This window comes from Tupaia chinensis, unplaced genomic scaffold (assembly GCF_000334495.1).
Source record: "Tupaia chinensis unplaced genomic scaffold, TupChi_1.0 Scaffold000429_1, whole genome shotgun sequence".
NCBI classification, from domain to species: Eukaryota; Metazoa; Chordata; class Mammalia; order Scandentia; family Tupaiidae; genus Tupaia; species Tupaia belangeri.
The window spans coordinates 5,342,470-5,362,935 of record NW_006159934.1 but is presented as its reverse complement, the minus strand read 5'-3'; the positions used below and the strand labels follow the sequence as shown (position 1 = coordinate 5,362,935).

At 40.1% G+C, this 20,466-nt stretch overlaps 1 protein-coding gene across 1 annotated transcript in view; it reads right to left on the bottom strand.

The window, feature by feature from the left end:
• The window catches only part of GALNT17 (polypeptide N-acetylgalactosaminyltransferase 17), a 486,325-nt gene that overhangs the window by 308,414 nt on the left and 157,445 nt on the right, over nucleotides 1-20,466 (bottom strand). The window contains exon 2 of the mRNA XM_006155012.2: nucleotides 3,202-3,385. Coding sequence (XP_006155074.1) covers nucleotides 3,202-3,385 — 184 coding nt within the window. The remainder of the gene's footprint in view (nucleotides 1-3,201; nucleotides 3,386-20,466) is intronic.

The window sequence follows — 20,466 nt, the reverse complement described above, 5'->3', positions numbered from 1 at the left end:
TCTACCTGTACATGTGCCCTGTATCATGAATAAAAATAATTTTTAAATTTCATGATCTCTTGAAGTCATTAATTCTAGTTTTTAAATTATGGTTGTTGTTAAGATATTTTTAACAAAGAATTTGCTGAGATGTCTAGGGAATCTGCTGTTCATTTCTTATTTTAGAGTAAGACAGCTTTGTGTAGAAGGATGGAGCTTACACCAGGCATGCCATATTAATACTTAATGAGGAGAACCAAGCTATACTGGGGTACCCCAATCAGATCTATTGACTTTTCCTTGGCTGAATGGTCTCTTCTGAGTAGACTCTTCCAACTCCTGTTGGGTATGAGATAGCCTGGGAGGGGTGAGAGTAATGATATTGGAGAACCTCCCTATTTAGTACGCAGCCTTACTATCCTAGGATACCTCCATGAACTAGAGCCAAAGTTCACGTTCTCCAATGAGCAATCTCCTGCATTCCTTTCTTTTTCTTTTCTTTTTTTTTTTTTTTTTTTGGAGAGGTTTTTGCTATAGGGTGTGGGCCCTTTAGGTGCATGTGTTCACTGGAGAGACAGAAAACAAGAAATCATCCCCCAGGGAGGATGGCCATGCCGCAATACCTTCTGCTCCATTCTCCTCTCAGGATCTTGGGCACACACACACACATGCACCTGGCATGAGTTTAAGCCACTGGGGCCACAACTCAAACCATAGTCGGTTACATGGGAGTCCAGCGACATAGCCATTACGCCAACTGCTGGTCCCAATCTGCCACATTCTAACAAGTGCAAGAGGACAGTCTCTGGCTGTGCAGAGCTGATGGAAATGATCTGGAATCCCTTCGTTCAAATCTACCTCCCAGCCATCAGAAATGCCTAGATTCTCCAATTTCTGAGTCTCTGAGGTACTGACTAAGCCATCTCCTCTCCCCACCTCAAGCAGTTTGCTCTATCAGTTACCATTCTCCATCCTCTCTCCAGCTTCTAAAATCTTACAGGTGTCTCTTCTCTGCTGTCATCCCTAACCTATCCAGGTTTCCTTCACTTTCATCCTCACTATTCCTTTATTGTCATGTCAGTAGAGTTTCAGAAAAGACCAGACATAAATGGTATATTCAAGCTATCATGTCATAGCACACAGCATTCCCAAGCTATGCATTCCTCCCTGAGCACACAATGTCATAATTTTACTGACACTATCCTGCCCCCCCGCCCCGCCCGCACACACACAGACAAATATATTCTTGCTGTTCCCCCTTCCTGGATCACCAAGGCCCTTGAAGATTGAGACCAGGCATAGTCTCAAGTAGGAAACTTTCTCAGACCCTCCCTGCACATCCTACACATATCTGTTGCCAGGCACACACACGAAGAGCACCCAAATGAAACTAACCTACTTCTGCTTATCTGTCTTCTTCTCCAGTTAAGAAGTAAGTACACAAGAACCATATCTCCTGCAACGTTCTATCTTTAGCGTGGGGAAAACCTCTGGCAGAACTCTGGGGTGCTCACTAATACTTGTTCAAATGACCCATTTCCAGTGAGCTCTATGTTGGAGGCATTCTCATCCTCACGGAAGTGTAAAAAATATGGCCATGTTTATTTGCCAACATCCAAATAAGACAGGCTAATCAGCGAGCACCAGGAAATGAAAACAGCCAGATGTTTTTGTGAGCAAAAGTCCAGGAACACAAAATAGCTGCCAACGGGGGTGATGTATATTTTCCTAGTGATTCAAAATGAATATATGCTTATTAGACACAGAGAGAGATTTAACAGGTTTCTCAGCTAATGCCGCAATTTTAAATCCATTTAAGATAATTTTCTTTATCTTGAATCTATTTTTCTCAGTAACCAGGATACTTAACTGATTTGTACAAAATCCATTTGAAAAAGAAATAATCTACTCCAAGCAAGGGCACACTCTAAATGAGAAGAGAGACCGACTACAAATCGGACAGAAAACAGAAAACTGTTTGAGAAGCCAAGGTGGAACCCTGCCTAGAAAACAGGAGCTTTTCCTCTAGCATATTCATTCTATGTCCAACCTCTTTTCTGTATTTCACAGGGAGAAAATAAATATTTCTCAACTCTGAGCACAGAATAAAGGCTTTCATAAGCTAATCAAGATGCAACCAAACCTTTTCAAATGGAAGAATGTGGAATAAAAAAGTAAGCGGAAACAATTTGACTTCAGGGAGCTGGGATGGTTAGGATGATGTTGATTAATGGAAACAAAATTACAGACAGATAAAAGAAATAATTTCTACTGTTATAGAATACTGTAGGGTGAATATGGCTAAGGGCAATCTCTTGCATATCTCAAAGTAATTTTTTTTAAAAAAAGGAATTTTGAATGTTCCCAATAGAAAGAAATGACAAATATTGAGGTGAAGGGTATACCAATCACCCTGGTTTAATCATCACAAATTGCATTCTTGTACTGAAAATCACATTGTACCCACAAATATGTGCAATTATGATATGTTAATTAAGAAAAAAGGAAAAAGAAACAATAATGGGACTTACTTTTTAATCTATCAACTTGGCATTGCATTTTTTAAATACTAGTACCCAGTATGGGAAGTGTCTAGAAAAGTTTCAATAGGAGTATACGTTGCTATACATTTTCTGGAGGACACTATTCAAACATATATCTAGAGCTTCCTGTACTGTAATCTTAGGAGTGCACTTTTAGAAGTGTGGACTACGGAAATACATATATCAGTTCAATATAAATAAAGATATGCAAAAATACTTATCAGTGTTATATATGATAAAGAAAAAATTAAAATAACCCAAATTTCCAATGATAGAAATATTAATAATCAACCACATCAGAAATGTTCAGGGTAAAATGTTAAATTAAAAAGATAAAAATAATATAGCATATGTTCATATTCTTTATAGACAAGACTCAAAGGAATTAATGTAAAACTTTAACAGCTACTATCTCTAGGTAATGAGATCTCTTTGTTATATTTTGAAACTTTTTGCATTGAGGACTTTATGTCTCTAGATCAGTTTTATAACAATTTAGCATTTTCATTTAATATGTCATAAGCAACGGTAGTCCTCAGTTTATTGATTGTGGAGAAAACTGAAAAAGATATAAACCCCACCTGCTAGCTACAAATAACATGAGAAACATCACAGATTTGGCAACTATACCCACCCACACAACCAAGCAAGCTCTCTGAATGACGGAATCAGAACTTACTTGGTAGGCCGATAATCTGGAATGGAACGATCCAGTGAAATTTTTTCACTGAGGTAGGAATTGTATCCATATTTCTCATGAGGTCCCTTGGCCTTTTCTTCTTCCGCCGGGGAAAGGGTAGCAGGAAGGCCTCCTTTGCCTCGCCCACCATAACCTTCAATGAGCCCAAGCGATTTGGATAAACCTAGAAAAAGGGAGGAAAAAAGGATGATGTGAAAATCATCATACCAAAATGCGTGTCTCAGCCTCAGATACAGCTTCAGTGGAAATTTCAACATTACAGAAAAAGATGTACACTCCATTTATCCACCCAGGTAAATGTCCTGAAACCATTTCTATTGAGAGGGAGGTCAAGGCAACCATGAGTTGTAGGGCTAAAGACTGATTCTCAATTAGGATTCTCTCTCTCCTTTGGGAACTGGAGTGAGCTGGGAGCAGATACATGGGGAAGACTGGGCCATCCCATGGCATGCTGGTTAAGGAGACTGGATCCTATATGGTCGACTATGTGGTTTCAGTCCTGATTCCAGCAGCTTGAAAATCATACTGAGTGCATGTATGCGCACACACCCGAAATCCAAAAAGAAAAGAAAGATGAAGGGATTGTGGTGTGGTCAGCACTCCTGAGGAGTGCTTTCTCACTTTCTCTTCCTGTGTACGTGTGTGTGTGTGTGTGTGTGTGTGTCTTTCCTGAGAGCACATGTGCCTCAGGCAAATTTTTAAAAAAGAAAAAAGGGTGGGGGAAAGACCTACTAAATAGGGAGAAGGAAGGACCAAGGAAGACACCATTAATGGGACAACTGGGGCTATGATTTGGGCCTGTTTTCTTTTATCAGAGGGACAATTACAATAATGTAAAATATGCCAGGAGGAGCCTGGGATAAGGATAAGAACAAGTAACAGGTCACTGTCAAACTGCAGGTGTTTTTACTTCACTCGAACAGAGAATGACATACAGATTGATTTTTATCACGAGTTAAAAGTGTGTAACAGTCTGACACAGCTCTTTACCTAATGGTTTTATTTAAATTTCATCTAAATGGCAAAGAGAAATACAACATGTTTTAGAATAAATCACAGAGGGGAAAAAGAAATAACCCATAAAGGTGATAACTATGCAAAGTAGAGTAGGAGGCCATTGTAACAAGCCTCACTGAGCAATTGCAAGTTCCCAGGATGGAGGTGGCTTTATACCTATGGTTCCATTATATGATAAACAGCTTGATGGTCAATTTTTAAATCCTAGAGTTATGGGAGGTTTTACTACTTAGCTAGAAAACTTTTGTTGTTAGGGGCTCTTATCCACTTTTGCCATTTGGAAAGCTCGAACTATTCAGTACACACTCACACATTTACATGCATGGATACACACACACACACACACACACACACACTCATGGCACTTGATCCATTTAAATGCTTGAAATCCAATATCCAGTATTTCATTGTTGCTGCTGACAGAAAGACTCCCTCAGCTTTCATAGTAGGCAGCGTATAGATCCTAGAAGGATACAACCCTCTAGGAGACATCCCCAGGAGTCAGAGGCCAACATTATCTGCTTGGACCTGGAAGGATCTCCATCACATAATGGTAAAATTGGATTCTCATTTCTGTTTCTTCTCTGAAAACAGAAATTTATTTTATACAATACCAAGCCTGAGCAAACAGCTCAGTCGATCTCAGATGAACATCATCTTTCTGCCAGGGAATCATTTCCACTGTCTAATAGGCTCTTCAGAAACTCTGACATCTCTTCTCCCTGCCACTATCCCAGTAGAGACTCTAACAACTGAGAATTATCAGTAGATTACCCCAACATTTCCTACCTACTTCCTCATCTTTAATCTCTCATCCCACATCAAGGTGTAACAGTTCCAAGAGCATCACACTTACCATGCTCACAGACCTATAAGGACTCTTCCCATGTCAAGGATGCACACCTGTGTTTGGTTTTAAGCTCACTTGGGATAGAGTACTACTAGTGGGGATGCAAAATGGTGCAGCCACTCTGGAAAACATCTCAACTATTATTTGAAATGCCAGACATAGTTACCATATGATACAGCTATCCCATTCCTAGGTAATTACCCAAGAGACATGGAAACGTATGTCCACACAAAAACTTGCACACAGCCACATTATCCATATTAACTTAATGTCCATCAAGCGATGACTGGGCAAACAATTCCCTGTATATCCATACAGTGGGATATTTGGCAATTAAAAAAGAAGAAAGTAATGACATATGCTGCAATATGAACCTTGGAAATGTTATGCCAAGTAAACAAAGCTAGTCACGAAGCACCACATAGTGTGCAATTCTGTTATATAAATACAGAGAGTAGCTTAATCTACAGAGCCAGAAAGTACATTCACTTTGCTTATGACTGGTGGTGATCTGGGGAGAAAATGGGGAGTGACCGTTAATGTCCATGGGGTTTCTTCGGGGGCAATGGAAATGTTATGGGGTGCTATGGAAATGTTACGGTGATAGTTGTATAATTTGGTGAATATACAAGCCACTAAACTGTATACTTTTAAATAGGGGAAATATATGGAATGAGTAAACTTTCTCAATAAACGTATAAAGAAAATTCTTTGAGGGAACCAGCAGGTAGCATAATGGCTATGTCGCTGGACTCCCACGTAGTCGACCGCAGTTCGCGTCCCAGACCTGGTAGCTTAAAACTCACGCCAGGCGCGTGTGCGTGTGTGCCCAAGATCCCGAGAGGAGAATGGAGGAGAAGGGATTGCGGCGTGACCATCCCCTCTGGGGGGTGATTTCTCACTTTCTGTCTCTCTGTCTCTTTCTGTCTGTCTGGCAAGCGCACGCGCCCTATAGCGAAAACCTCTCCAAAAAAAAAAGTGAAAATCTCTCCAAAAAAAAAAAGAAAATTCTTTGATAGACTATTCTGTTTCCTATAGGATGGAGGGCTAAACATCTGTAAATGTACTAAAACACCTAAAGAAATAATATAAAATAACTTTTTTTTGACAGAATTTTGCTATGTCACAATCTTCTCATCTTAGTTTCCTGAGTAGCTGGGACCATAGGCGAATAGCATTGGGCCCAGCATTACAGGGTAGGCCAGGAATTGAACCCAGGCCTCATATGTGGCCTCAGTCTGCTCAGGAGCAATGTCAGCCAGACCACACTACCATGGCCAAACCAACAAAATGATTTAAAAATAGTTAAAATATATAACAGTTTGCAAGAAAGGGAGGGAAATCCCTAGAGATAAGTTAAAATCAGGAGTTTGGTCTATGTCTGCTGAGAGAGTGACAGATGCATGCTCATTAACTAAAGAATGGGGTTTCAGAGCTCAAACACACACAGGATACAGGAGAAATACTGGGCCATCAGAAAAGTCATGACATATTTTTCTATGCCAAAATGCATCATGACTTTCCCGACGACCAATAGAATTGAAACCCAAGTATCTGGATTTCTTTACACATATACTCTGACAGAAAGGTGGGACTATTTGCAAAAGAAAAATCCAAGGATCCACACAATGAAACAACCATGAACATGGTCTCTCTATGAGCTCAAAGTAAAGGAAAAAAGAGGAATCTTAACCCAGAACCTTGAACTACACAAGTGCTTGTAGTTCTAATTTTCACTAAACCCAGAAATCAAGAGTTTTGTCATTTTAGAATATGAGCTCTTCAAAGAGCATTCAAGGCAATAACAGAAACAGTCATAAAATATACATTTTAATTATTTTTTTTAATGGAGGAAGGACCCTTGAGGGTGGGTGAAAGTGCCCAGGGCCCTCAAAAATCATCATGCAACCCTGGTTCTCTTGAGCTTAGATTTTTACCTCTGAGCAACAAGAAGAGACATCAAGAGGGAAAATAATAAGATCTGAACCATGGTTTTTCAGTTTTACCTAGAAAGTGGGTGGCACAAGGATGGGCCCAGAAACGAACTTAATGATAGCCACTATTATTTAGCACATACTGTGTGCTGGGATCCCTGTGAAGTGCTTTACACAGTCTATTAACTTTTCCACCGAGTCTCCTGACAAGCTCATAGGGAAGGTATTATTATGATTTCTAATCTACTGATGAGGACAGTGAGTCTGAGAATGTAGGAACTTTGTAAAGGTTCCATGGCTAGGCCAGCTCAGTGGTGTAGAGATAACATGCCGCTCAATCAAAGATGGACCCATTTGGAAGATCACGAATTCTGGTCCCTGCTCAGCCTGTACATGTAAGGTGTGTACTCATGATGCAGGCTAGGAAAGTCGGAGGGGATTGTGGCATGACATCCTATTGGCAGTGCTTCTCTCTCTCTCTCATGAAATAAATAAGCTTTAAGAGAAAGTGGCTAAAGGAAGAGAAGATGTGGACTCTGTCTATATTTGAGACAAAAATGATGATAAAACCTGGGCTCTAAGGGTCCACCAGGTGGTGTAGTGGTTAAGCTCTGGATTCCTGTATGGCTGTCTGCAGTTTGAGTACTGGACCCGGCAGCTTGAAAATCAAGCTGGGTATATATTAGTGTGTGTCCAAAATCCCAGGAGGAGAACAGAGAAGGGATTGTGGCATGGCCATGCCCACTGGGGGATGACTTCTCACTTTTCCTCTCTCATATCTCTGTTTCAGAGAGTGAACAAACCCTATGAAAAAAAAAACTAAACAAAACAAAATAAAACAAACAAACAAATATCAAAACTGGGCTCTATGACAGATGATGAGGCTAGTTGTGATGTCCAGGCAAGAGATGGAAAGAACCTCATTTTAAGGTAGTTATCAAAAGAGGAGAAAGATTTGACAACTTTTTAAGAGATACCATCACAGAGTAAGAGACAAATAAGTGCTAAGGGCAAGAGAAAGGGAAGAAGTAAGTGAGACTGAGGTTTCCAGGCTGTGGGCTCATGATAAACACCACTCACAGAGACAGGGCACAGAAGAAAGTTGGATAATACATGGTCTGTTCTTCATATGTGGTGTACGAGAGATCCATGGGACATTCAGACAGTGTCAAATGTCCAGTTGGGGAAACACACACACACACACACACGCGCACACACACACACACACACACACACACACACAAAGAGAATGGAAATACAGACAGCACAGAAAACCTGAGTTAAAGACTTAAAAGCCATTAGCAGAGGGGGCCAGAGCCATGAAGGAGAGCCCAGAGTGATGTGTTGAGTAGGAAGGAAAAAGATGGATAGGCCTCAGTCCCCCACAACAGGGTCTTGATGCCACGACCCACCCCCAGCCTCAGCCAGCTCTTGATCATGGGCATGGACATGCTCAGTGAACCCAGGGAGGTCTCTAGATGTGAGCCCAGAACCTTTTTGTATGGGTCATCCTTGCAGAAGTCACATTTTACCACTGCACTGGCATCTGGCCACCAAAACTTGTTTCTTCTCTTTTATAGAAAACTAAGTGAGAGTATACTTGTTCACTTAAGCTGTATTTGAAGCTCAAAACTTCTAGGAATAGGGACTTAAGAAATGGAGAATCATCTTAATAAGAACCAAGTGTTTCAGCCTCCTGCTTGTCTTTATAAATCCAACTGTTTACTCTCTCCATCTACTAATGATCATTGTTTAGGATTTAAAGTTTTTAAAATGCTTTCATATCAATTTTTCTACTAGATAGGGTAGATATTACTTTAGATCACTTTAGAGATAAAGAAATGAAAGCTCTGAAGAATTAATTATTTGACCACTCAAAAGTAACAGAGATAGAATAAAATATTCCTCCCCATCCCGATGTACACACACACACACATTTTCACTATCACATGTTTTTAAATCACTCTGCCCAGGAAATTTTGTAAACAGGAAGAAACCAACATTGAAAAATAACAAAAAATTACAAATAAATGGTAGTGTAAGTGGATTTCAAAAAGTTCATGGAAAGTCAGTATTATGAAAAAAAAATTATGAATGAATTTCAACACCTTTTGTCCAAAAATAAATTTACAGTTTAATTCCATTTTCCCACAAGCTTTTTAAAGTACCTTCATATATTCATAAGAAATACTATGTGACAATGAAAATGAATAAACTTCAGATACATATATCATATAGCTGAATCTCACAGGCTTAATGTAAAGCAAAAAGCAAGGCATCAAAAATTCATGTAAGTCCATTTATATGAAGTTTCAAAAAATTAATTGAAGTTCAGTTTAGTCATGAAATAATAAAGGGCAGCACAAAAGAGAATGATTCATGACGGAAGGACACACAAAGAACCTCAAAGGTATTGACAATTCTCCACTGTAAAGCTAGGAGGTGGATCAGGCTAGTATTCAGTACGTGATTATAACTTGACAAATCAGAAACACAAAGAGACAGCAAAAAGTTCATGGAAAATGTGAATTGAAGTTCAAGTTTATTTTGGTGCAAATCGTTTTGAAAATTGTGCATGGTCTTTTCATAATATGTATTATCCATGAATTCTTTAAAGACCTTTTGTAAAATGTGTGAAATACTGCACAACAGAAAAGATGATAAAGAGATTACTAACCATGGTTTTTGTTTTTCCTTATTTTGTATGCTTTAATTTGTTCACTCTGAACTTTCCCTTTTTCCCTTCCAGTACTTGAGGACTTTTCTCAAAAACTACAAACTCAGTCTCTGTTTTTCTTGCCAGCATGGCACCCCAGGGTCAAAGAAGGAGATTCTATCATAATGAGAAAGAGTTGACCTTTGATTAACTCAGCTACTTCCACAGAAAACCTCTGATTCTTCCTCCCACTTCATTGAAGAGAGAATTTCAAAAAGTTCATGAAAAAATGGAATCAAAGTTTACTTTGGTGCAAAAACTAATTGAAATCCAAGCAGACTGTTTTTCATAATATACATTTACAATGAGGTTTTTTTGGTTTTTGGCATGCCTTTTTCTTCACTTGACAGTATGACATTTCTTTTGTTCAATCTAAATAGTTTCCAATTCCAAGTGATTAAATTCTACCTCAGATCTAAAGTGCCTCTCAGCTCTATTTGCCCAGCATGTTCCCTTGTATAGACTTCCCAATGCAGGCAGAAGAGATAGGGTGAGGAATGTATTATAAAATGGTGGAGAAATTAAAGACTAGGAATGCATGCTAATTCAACCAAGGACACAAGGAGAATGATGGCTCCCAATAAGATTTTTCCCCTTTCTGTGGTGCTATTTCTTCCATTATAAAAGGCAGCCACTTAGGAATCCACAAAAAGATCATTCCTCACACTCCAAGATGACAACTATGAATTATATATTTCGTGGTCCATGTGCTCCCATTTTCCCCCCAATTTAATCTGCCAGAAAGGTTCAACAAGGCAGCAAAAATTTTCACTGGCATTTTAAGTGCTTACTTAGCAGGCCCTGGAAACTGTTGGCAAAGATAAATCAGAGTCTCTAAGTCCACCAACAAAGTTTACGTTGGTCTTAGCAGGAAATTTTGCCACTGGAGCAAGTCAGGAAGAATTAAAATACCCAGGAAACCTTATTTCCTAAAAATGCCCTTGTTCTTTTTCCAGAAGTAGTTGTAGCCTCTGCAAATTGGTAAGATCTTGTAGGCACAGGCGTCAGAAAGGCAAGAGGAAGCAGCAGCAGTCAAAGAGGAAAGAGGGAAGAGAATGGGGTGGCTGTTCTGCATCAGGCCTGGGAGAACTAGTCCTTTTTCTCTTTCAAGTGCTACCTTCTGAGTTACTTGAGCTGGAAACAAACAAAAATGTCAAGTTGTACTATTAGGAAAGAAACTGGAGATACAGAGGGGAAGAACAGATTGAATTCAGTTGTCCCACAGTATCTATAACAAATAGTCTCTGTGTTCTCTTCTGATCTATTCTCTACGTATTTTCTTCTTGCTGCATGTCCCAGGAGAGAAGCCCATCTGGTCAGTTTCAAGGGTTCTTCTTCCCCCTGGTTTTGGGTAGGGTTTAATCAATAGGCACCTTGAAAAGTCTGGTGGATGGAAAGACGGAGAAAGTAGGATATATTCCTCAAGCTCCCTTACTGCTGGGCTTTCATTTGGCAGATACTGCCCTAGGTGGAATAAAATAAAAACATATATAAGCTGGCAGAGGGAGACATGTTTTTGAATTGCAAGATGGAATGTTAGGAAGATACAATTTCTCCTCTTCAATGTATAGGTTTAACATAATTTCGAACAGGACTTTTTTTTTCCTGTAACGTAACAAAAGGTTCTAAAATTAACACAGTGTTCATCAGGCATCCCTCTCCTAGAATTATAGCTGTGCATACATTCTATTAACCACTCCCTTCAGTCCTTTCAGGCACCAGGGTGGCAACTGTTTCCCCTGCTGTGGTTGGCTCTAAGATAATTCGCCATCACTGGTCATTTCTTATTAGCTCCCCTTAACTGCACCCAAACCTTGGTAACTATTTGGTTACCTTCTCTTCAGTCACCCCCTCTGCATGAGCCAGCATTTGTTCCAGGGCCTTGCAGATACAGCATCTTACACAGAACCACTGGGAAGACTCCTCCCATGGCACCATGTCAGGTATTCTCCTAAAGTGCAAGAATATGGTCACTCCGGTGCCTGACACGCAGAAATTTATCAAAAACTATTTAGTAAGCCAGCCATGGTGGCATATAAATAATGGCACCATGGAGCTCTGTGATGCTGAGGCCACATGGGAAGGTCCTGGGTTCGTGTCCCAAGGTCTTCCTGTACTCCCTGTGTACCCTTGATCCTGGCTGGCTATGGTTGGGTGGGTGGATAGCAGTATGAAGACCCTGTTGGGGATGCTTGTCTCTGTGTGTCTATCTGTCTCTCTTTTTCTCTCTCTTAACTCTGTCTTTCTCTTTCATAGAAGAAATAAATAAATAAACTTAAAAACTGTAGAGTAAATGAATGAATAGAGAATAGACATTAACTCTGGAGATTCAACTTGGAGCCATCATTACAAACTGAATAGTTGATGTTAAGGAAGAAAGTTAAATTTCCATTACCAACTCATATAACAAATAAAGAGGAGCTAAGACTAAGTATCATAGTGTATTTATATTCATAAAGAAGAAGAGAGTCTATGCTGATGAATGTCACAGAGCAATCAAGCCTGAAAAGGGTCATTTGATATGGCAGTGAAAGGGCACTGGTGACCTTTGAGACAATCATATCAGTGAAGGGAGGTTTCCTAGGGTGGTAAAGAAATGAGGCAGGAGGTAAGACAGCCACTCAGTAAGGAGACCTGGGCTGGAGCAGGTAGAGATCTTGTGTTACTGTATTTTTTTTTTTTTGACAATGACCAATTAGAATATACAATGTTTAGGGATCAGCAGTTAGCATAATGGCTATATCACTGGACTCCCATGTAGCCGACCATGGATCGAGTCCCAGACTCGGTGGCTTAAACTCATGTTGGGCGCATGTGCATGCGTGCCCAAGATACCAAGAGGAGAATGAAAGAGAAGGGACTGCGGCATGGCCAGCCCCCCTGGGGGGTGATTTCTCGCTTTCTGTCTCTCTGTCTCTCTCTGTCTTTCTGGCGAGCACACGTGCCCTATAGCAAAAACCTCTTCAAAAAAAAAAAAAAAGAATATATAATGTTTAAAATAATCTACTTATAACAGAAATACATACTGCAACACATCTAGAAATAATTGTAACCAATAAGAAAAAAACAAGACATTTTTACTAAATGAAATGAAATAGACATATGTAAATTGGCAGAGGGAAACACATTTTTGAATTGGAAGGTGGAAAGTTATGAAGATAGAATTTCTTTTTAATGTGTAGATTTAATATTATTCTAAATGTGATTTTCAAAATTTATTATTTTTTATTTGCTATAGGGTACATGCACTCACCAGAGAGAAAGAGAGAGAGAGAGAGAGAGAGAGAGAGAGAAAGTGAGAAAGCAAGCAGCCAGGTCCAGGACTTGAACTGTGATCATTCATGGAGATATCTAGTACCTTAACCACCATGCCACTTGACAGTTCTGGGATTTTTTTTTTCACCCAGGTATAATAAAAGGTCATACAATTAACCCAGGAGAACACAAAAGTGAGAAAATTACATATTTTTGAAAAGTAGAGAAGTGAGAGGGATTGTTCTATACCATATTAAATTAGGAAATAAAGCAATAACCATTAAAGTAGCAGGGAGACTGGGAGGAAATTTTTCATACATGCTGAAAGGTAAGGCTCTAAAACATTTCTGTTCTCAAGTAGTCATCCAATTTTCCAAGCATTAAGTAATAAAAATAATCTCTACTTTCTGAAATTTTAGAAATTGCCTTCTAGTGCATGTGAGTCAACGACTAATTTTGCATCTCATGCAGATAATGGAGCAGCTCCATCTGTCTCATGTGGAGCCCAGGAATCCTCTGAGGTTCACATGTTTGATAACCATTCAGCAAAAGTAAATCACTCTGCCCACATCCGTCATAGGTTCAGCCCAACTTACAAAGGCTCTACAGTCGTGGCAAAAATAAAAAGCAGAGCGTGTAAATCAACTCCAAGCTGCCTTCCTACCGCTCTCCATACAAGTAAGGACATAATTTTCACTGGGGTTACAGTTTAAACTTATGAGTTTACAGATAACCAGCATTATTCTTTCAGAAATAGGAATGGTACTCACACCAGACACACAAACTCCAGAAAATATAGAGTGCAGCAAAATAAAATCTAGTGCCTGGTCAACTCATAAAGCTCTTCATCATCTCAGAAGCCACAAGCCAGGATGGAGAAAATTACATCCACCCACCCACACACAAACACACACACACACACTCTTAGCCAAAGAGCCAAGTGTGTCACATGACCTGTCTTCAGTTGGGTGGGCATGTATTAAGGGGGTGTTTGCAGAGAGGCTCAACTCTTCCTGAAGGTGATGAAGTCCCAGAAAGACCCCACACTACGCTAAGGCATTTGGAAGTTGATAACATTTATAGACAATTGGGAAGATGCAGCCATAAGCTTAACAGTGAGTAATAATTCCAGGCTTTTTCCTGGCCAACATCCAAGTACTCCTGGAAGAGGAAGAGGCCTCTTCTGGAATAGACATAAGTAGGAAGGACACCTGAGAAATACCCAGGATGGTATCCTTTCAGCTATTAGAGCATATTGAGAAACTCTAATTATTAAGATGGTGAGATAATGGAAGAGGGATGACAGGTAGATCAATGGAACAGAAAAGCTAGTCAGGAAATATTGACAGAGAGAGAGGATAGCACCATTTTTGATACAATTATTAGTGAAAATTACTTCAGCTGACAAATGCTTATAGATATAAAACTCTATAATGGGAATTTTAATTATTATATGTATCATAATATTTATATTAAATATAGATGCTAAATATGTGTGTATGTTATACATAATACTTATGTTAAATATAGGTGCTATTAATACATATGTGTACATATTAAACACATTTTTAAAAAATTGCTATAGGGTGTTCATGCTTGCTGGAGAGAGAGAGAGAGAGATGGAGAGAGAGAGAGAAAGGGAGAAAGCATTTCCTATGGGGGATGGACATACTGTGATCCCTTCTCCTTCATTCTCCTCGCAGGCTCTGGGGCATGCGTGCACACTGCTCAGCATGCTTTTCCACACCACTGGGTCCAGGATTTAAACTAAATAGTTGTACATATGGGATCCAACTGCCTTAACTACTACACCACTGGCTGACTCTGAAATACATTTTAATATACTTAATTTATATATGTGTACATATGAATATATATTTGATTCATTATTCAAATGACTCTTGATGTTTGCTCTTTACCTATTGCTTAAGTCTGCTTCCTCCTCTCCACCACTTCTGCCACCGTCTAGATCTAAATTCAAGTCACCTCTTTCTTGAGTCACTGAACTGACTCCTAACACTGTCTTCAGAGTGCGTTTTCTAACATACAAATCTGATCTCCCCTTGCTTAAAATTCATTAGTGCCTTCCTGCTGCCAATAGAAAATAATCCAAGTGTTTTCACATAATATACAAAGCTGTTCATTAGTGGACTTGCTGCCCATCCTCGTCCTCTGTCTCTCTCTGCTGCATCCTTTGATTTAGCTCTTCCAACCCTCTTCTGATACTTCTAAAAAGCTGCTGCCCCTCTGTGCCTTTGCCAGTCATTCCTGCTCTCAACAGAACTCTGCAAATCCTTTCTGAACACTACCCAACTCAGAAAGTGAGATGCTGCTCCTCACGGAAAATCTCAACCATCGCATTACTGATATCATATGCTGTGTGCCCCTAACTGTTCATTCATGGGAGCACTGGCCGCTTGTAAACAGGAAAACATCTTTGTGTCTTACACATAACCTGACACATAGCAAGCATCTCATAAATTTTGTGTACATAAATGATGTTGAATGAGCAAAGTGAGTGAATGAATGAGGGAATAAGTGCATTATCAGTTGGGCTGGCCAAATATATTACCATGTTCTAATGTTGATAGAGAAATCTCCTGGTGGCATCTCAGAAATTGATATGCATTGCTTTATGAACTCATGTCAAACCATTATTGATTCCCTAGTTCATATATTAGAATGATGTTCCTGACATTTGTTGACATCGGCATTATGATGATGATCTGACATTTTCTATGCCAGTGTATTCTCAGTGCTTCCCAAATATGATGTCCAAAGGTCATATTAGTCTTAATATCTTGAATGAAGTCGTAAGAGTTCAACTGCTTTGGTTGCCACTTGGTGAAGAAGAACTGAATAAAATGTTCTCTAAGTAAAAGGGTAAAAGTATACCAGCTGCCCAATATAGAATCTTGAGCTGGAAGAAGGGAGAAATCATCCAGCCACTCAGTTTGTATTATATCCCCCAGTAATAAAGGCCTTACCAACTTACAGTGGAGTACATTCCTTAATTATACCTCGCATAGGAAAAATTTCAGAAGTGAATACCTGGTGGCTTCTACCCAGTGATTTTACTTTGCTCTTCTATATCCATCATGCAAATAATTATACTTTCATATAATTTTCAAATATTTTAAGACATTATCATGACCTATCCTTATATCTCATATTTTCTAGGCTAAATGTAATAACTCCTTCTTCAACCATCTTAATATGACCATTGTTTTAAACTTCCCATACTGTCTTAGTGAGCTCAAGCTGCTATAACAAAATGCCATAGAATAAGAGGCTTAAACAACAGAGTTTATTTCTCACAACTCTAGAGGGTAGAAAGTTGAAGATCTAGGTGACAGCAGATTTGATTCTTGGTGAGGGCTCTCCAACTTGCAGATGGTCATCTTCTTGCTATATCTTTACATGACAGAGAAAGGAAATTCTGGTGTCTCTTCCTCGTCTTACAAGTGCACTAATCTTATCATGGGGACTCTACCTTCATGAACTCAAATAAACCTAATTACTTCCCAAAGGTCTCATCTCCAGATATCATCACAATAAGGGTTAGGGCTTCAAGACACAAACTTTTAGAGGCCACAGTTCAGTTCATAACGCATGGTCATTCACTGTTGGATTCATGTCCTAGAAGATAAAACAATGACTAATAGGTGTCTGGACTTGTGCTCCCCCCAGAGCCCAGAATACTTTAGGTACATTTTTGCCCATTAACCGAACTGTTCATGCAGCATTTGCAGTTCTAAGAGGTATGAATCATTCTTATGTGCTTGAAGTGCCTTTGGAACAAACTGTCCATAAATTTTCAAACTGCAATTTTATTCAAAACGACATGTCTTACATGTATTATGAACTTTATACTTCCTGGAATCTTTCTCCAAAGATTATTTAATTTGACGCTCAGAACAGCCTTATCCACATTCAGTGGATAAGAAAAATTGACGCCCAATGAGGATGAAATATGTTCCCAACAGATCACTGAAGACGGTTACTAGTAGATCTAGAACTCAGGTCTCTGTATTGCAGACTACCAGGCGTGTCTTAAGAAATGCACTCTCAGATTTCACGCCACTGTGAGGAGAAGGATCGAAGAGGCCTGAATCTCACCTTTGGTGCCAAACACCGGCACAAATATCCTCCTGGAAGTGGAGGTGATAAACACATATCTCTGGTTTAGTCCAGCTCTGGCCGCTGAAATGCCTGAATGTATAAGAGAAAAGACTATTTCTAATAAAACAGAGTTGGCCACCACTAGGACTTGCATGGAGCAGATGGATGGAAGGTGTTCACTGCACAGGTCAATTGTCTCCCTTAGCCACTCATCACTTTCTCTCTCTCTGTAGAAAGCTACACGAGGGGAAAAAAGCTGACTTAGGGATGGTTGAGAACTACGCTGAACTGAAGAAAGGCCCCTGCTGTAGTCTTAGGAATTTGCTGGCATTACACTTGCACACACACTGCACACCAGGCCATTTGCCGCATTCGCTCAGCACTTGTCAGTCCAAACGGTTTCTAGAGGAGATTCTCCCTCCTCCACTTTTCATGCCCTAAACCCTCCTCCTAAGATTTTGTTCCTAATGAGAGGGGTTAAAGAGAAGGGGGAGAGCAGGACAGTGAAGGTTAGTAGCACGAACCTTCACCAGTTCTGGAAAAAGTGCATAAATGTCTAATATCATATGTACAGATCCACAGTTTTTAAACAATTCTGATCATGTCATAGAGGGCAAATAATGAAATCAGAAGATGAATAAGAAAGAGTCACGCAACGCAGAAGTGAATCACCCTAGGAAAACGTTGCTACTTTCCTTGCCCCCCCAAATTATCACACATGAGCCAACCACCATCTCTAACTAATTTATAAAACCTAGAAACAATAACAAAATACCTATTCTAAGAGAAGTATTCAGAAGCACTACAAATATATATATATATATATATTTTTGGAGAGGTTTTTGCTATAGGACACGTGTGCTCTCCAGAAAGAGAGACAGAGAGACAGAAAGTGAGAAATCACTCCCCCAAGGGGGGTAGCCATGCCACAATCCCTTCTCCTCCATTCTCCTCTCAGGATCTTGGGCATGCACGCACATGCACCCGGCATGTTTAACACCGGGTCCGGGGATTGAACCGCGGTCGACTACACGGGAGTCCAGCAACATAGCCATTATGCCAACTGCTGGTCCCAGAAGCACTACAAATCTTAAAAATCATACCTCTGGTTCCTTATAAAACAAGATCCCATTAACAAAATTCCATTTTCTTTTCTTTCTTTTTTTTTTTTTTTTTTTTTGAGAGGTTTTTTTGCTATAGGGCGCATGCACTCGCCAGACAGAAAGAGACAGAGACAGAAAGTGAGAAATCACCCCCCAGGGAGGATGGCCATGCCGCAATCCCTTCTCCTCCATTCTCCTCTCGGGATCTTGGGCACCCACGCACACGCGCCCGGCGTGAGTTTAAGTCACCGGGTCCAGGACTCGAACCACGGTCGACTACATGGGAGTCCAGCGACATAGCCATTACACTAACTGCTGGTCCCAGATTCCATTTTCTTTTAAGTAAATTTCCTCTTCTGAACACTGATCTAAGATGGTACATTGATTTTCTGTTGTTGTTCAGCAAATATATACTTTCTGCCATTTTTCTACACTGGTGAGAGGAATATACATCTCCACATCATTAAATATTAGTATTGACCATTTTTCTAGGCAGAGTATACTTTTCTACCCCTTGAGTTTAGACTTGGCCATGAGACTTGCTTTAGCCAACAAGATCCAAGTGAATGTGACATCAACTGAGGCTAGAAATGGGCTTGGGTTGCTGGATTTGACCCCGTCATCCTGGCATCATCCTGACAACGCTTAGGGAGGCCCTCTGGTCCAAGAGGAAAGAGAAACACAAGGAGTAGCTGGATTCAACCTGTAGCTCAGAATCAAACCTAACTGAACTTGGTCCATATCAGCAAAACCTCGGCTTATCCCAAGATATATGAGAAAAAGAGAGGCTTCAAGAATGGCTCAGTTTTACATTTTTGGCCTGAGCAACCAAAAAATGTTGAATATTGGTGCCATTTACTGAAGATGGAAAAGCAGAGCAGCTTTAGGTAATGAGGTGGTCTTCCACAGAATCAAGAACTTGGCTGGGACATATTAAATCAGATATGCCCACTAGACATGCAAAACACACACATATGAAATGGAGGTCAGCTAAAAGGTAAGTTTGGAGACATGAAGTTGGGATTCAGTGGTATATAATTAGAATTTAAAGACAAGTACTTTGAGACTACCTAGGCAGTAAAGCTACACAGAGAAGGACCAGCAGGTGGCATAGTGGTTAGGGCAATAGACTCCCACATGGCTGACTGTGGTTTGAATCCCAGCCCTGGTGGCTTGAAATTCATGCTGGGCATGTGTGTGTGTAGGGCCAAAATCCTGAGAGGAGAAGGGAAGAGAGGGGATTGTGGTGTGACCGTTCCCCCTGGGGAGGGGGGATTTCTCACTTTCTCTCTCTCTGTTTCTCCGGCGAGTGCTTATGCCCAATAGCAAAACTGTCTCCAAAAAAAAAAAAAAAGATACACAGAGTAAAAGGAAGTCTGAATATTAATATTGAACATGGGGCACTCCAACATGTAGGAGCCAGAACGAGAGGAATGTAGAAGGAACACCTGAAATGGTGGAGCCCGAGAAGTGACCATTGGTTTGGATAATGTCAAGGCATCAGTAACTTTCGCAGGTTCAATGTCAGGGAATCAAAGCATGGAGTAGGTCCAAGAGTGGCCAAGAGGAGAAGGGAAGAAGGCAACAGGTACAGGTGACTTTTTCAAGGAGCAATTCCAAGAATCACTTTTATTCTAGTGATTGTGATGGAAAAGCAATTATCCCAACAGAAAAATAAGTGAAGCTCAATACACTGAGGACATGGTGCAAATAGGTGCATAGAGCCAGGAGTCCAGAAACCAGATCTGAAGCTTGTTCCACCCTGGCAAATGGATGGCCTCAGACAAATTCCTTCCAGAAAGCTCCCATGGATAAGTTAAATAGACTCATGAACTGAAGAAGCTCTAAGATCCCTGATAGCTCTCAGATCCCGTGCTCCTCTCCCTGCAGCTTCAGTGTGAAAACGTGACAGAATGAGGACATAAGCAAGAAAGCTCATCTGTCAGTAAACAAAGAATGTGGAATCACATGCCCGTGTCTCTGAAATCAATACATTTCCAAAGGCTGTCGTTATAGAAGTTTTGTGGTTCCCTGGGACCCAAACAGATGAGAAATTGTGACACCAACTCTCGATTAAAACCTCAGAGCACTGCAACATCACCAAAAACAAGAAGAAAGGAATTGTGAAGTAAAGTTATTTCTTTGGGTGGTCCCAGATACAGCAATGTAAACACTAGTTTAAGATTTACCCACCTGATTCGTAAGTGGTGAAATCCAACTTCTTACAGAATTGATAAATTCAGCAGG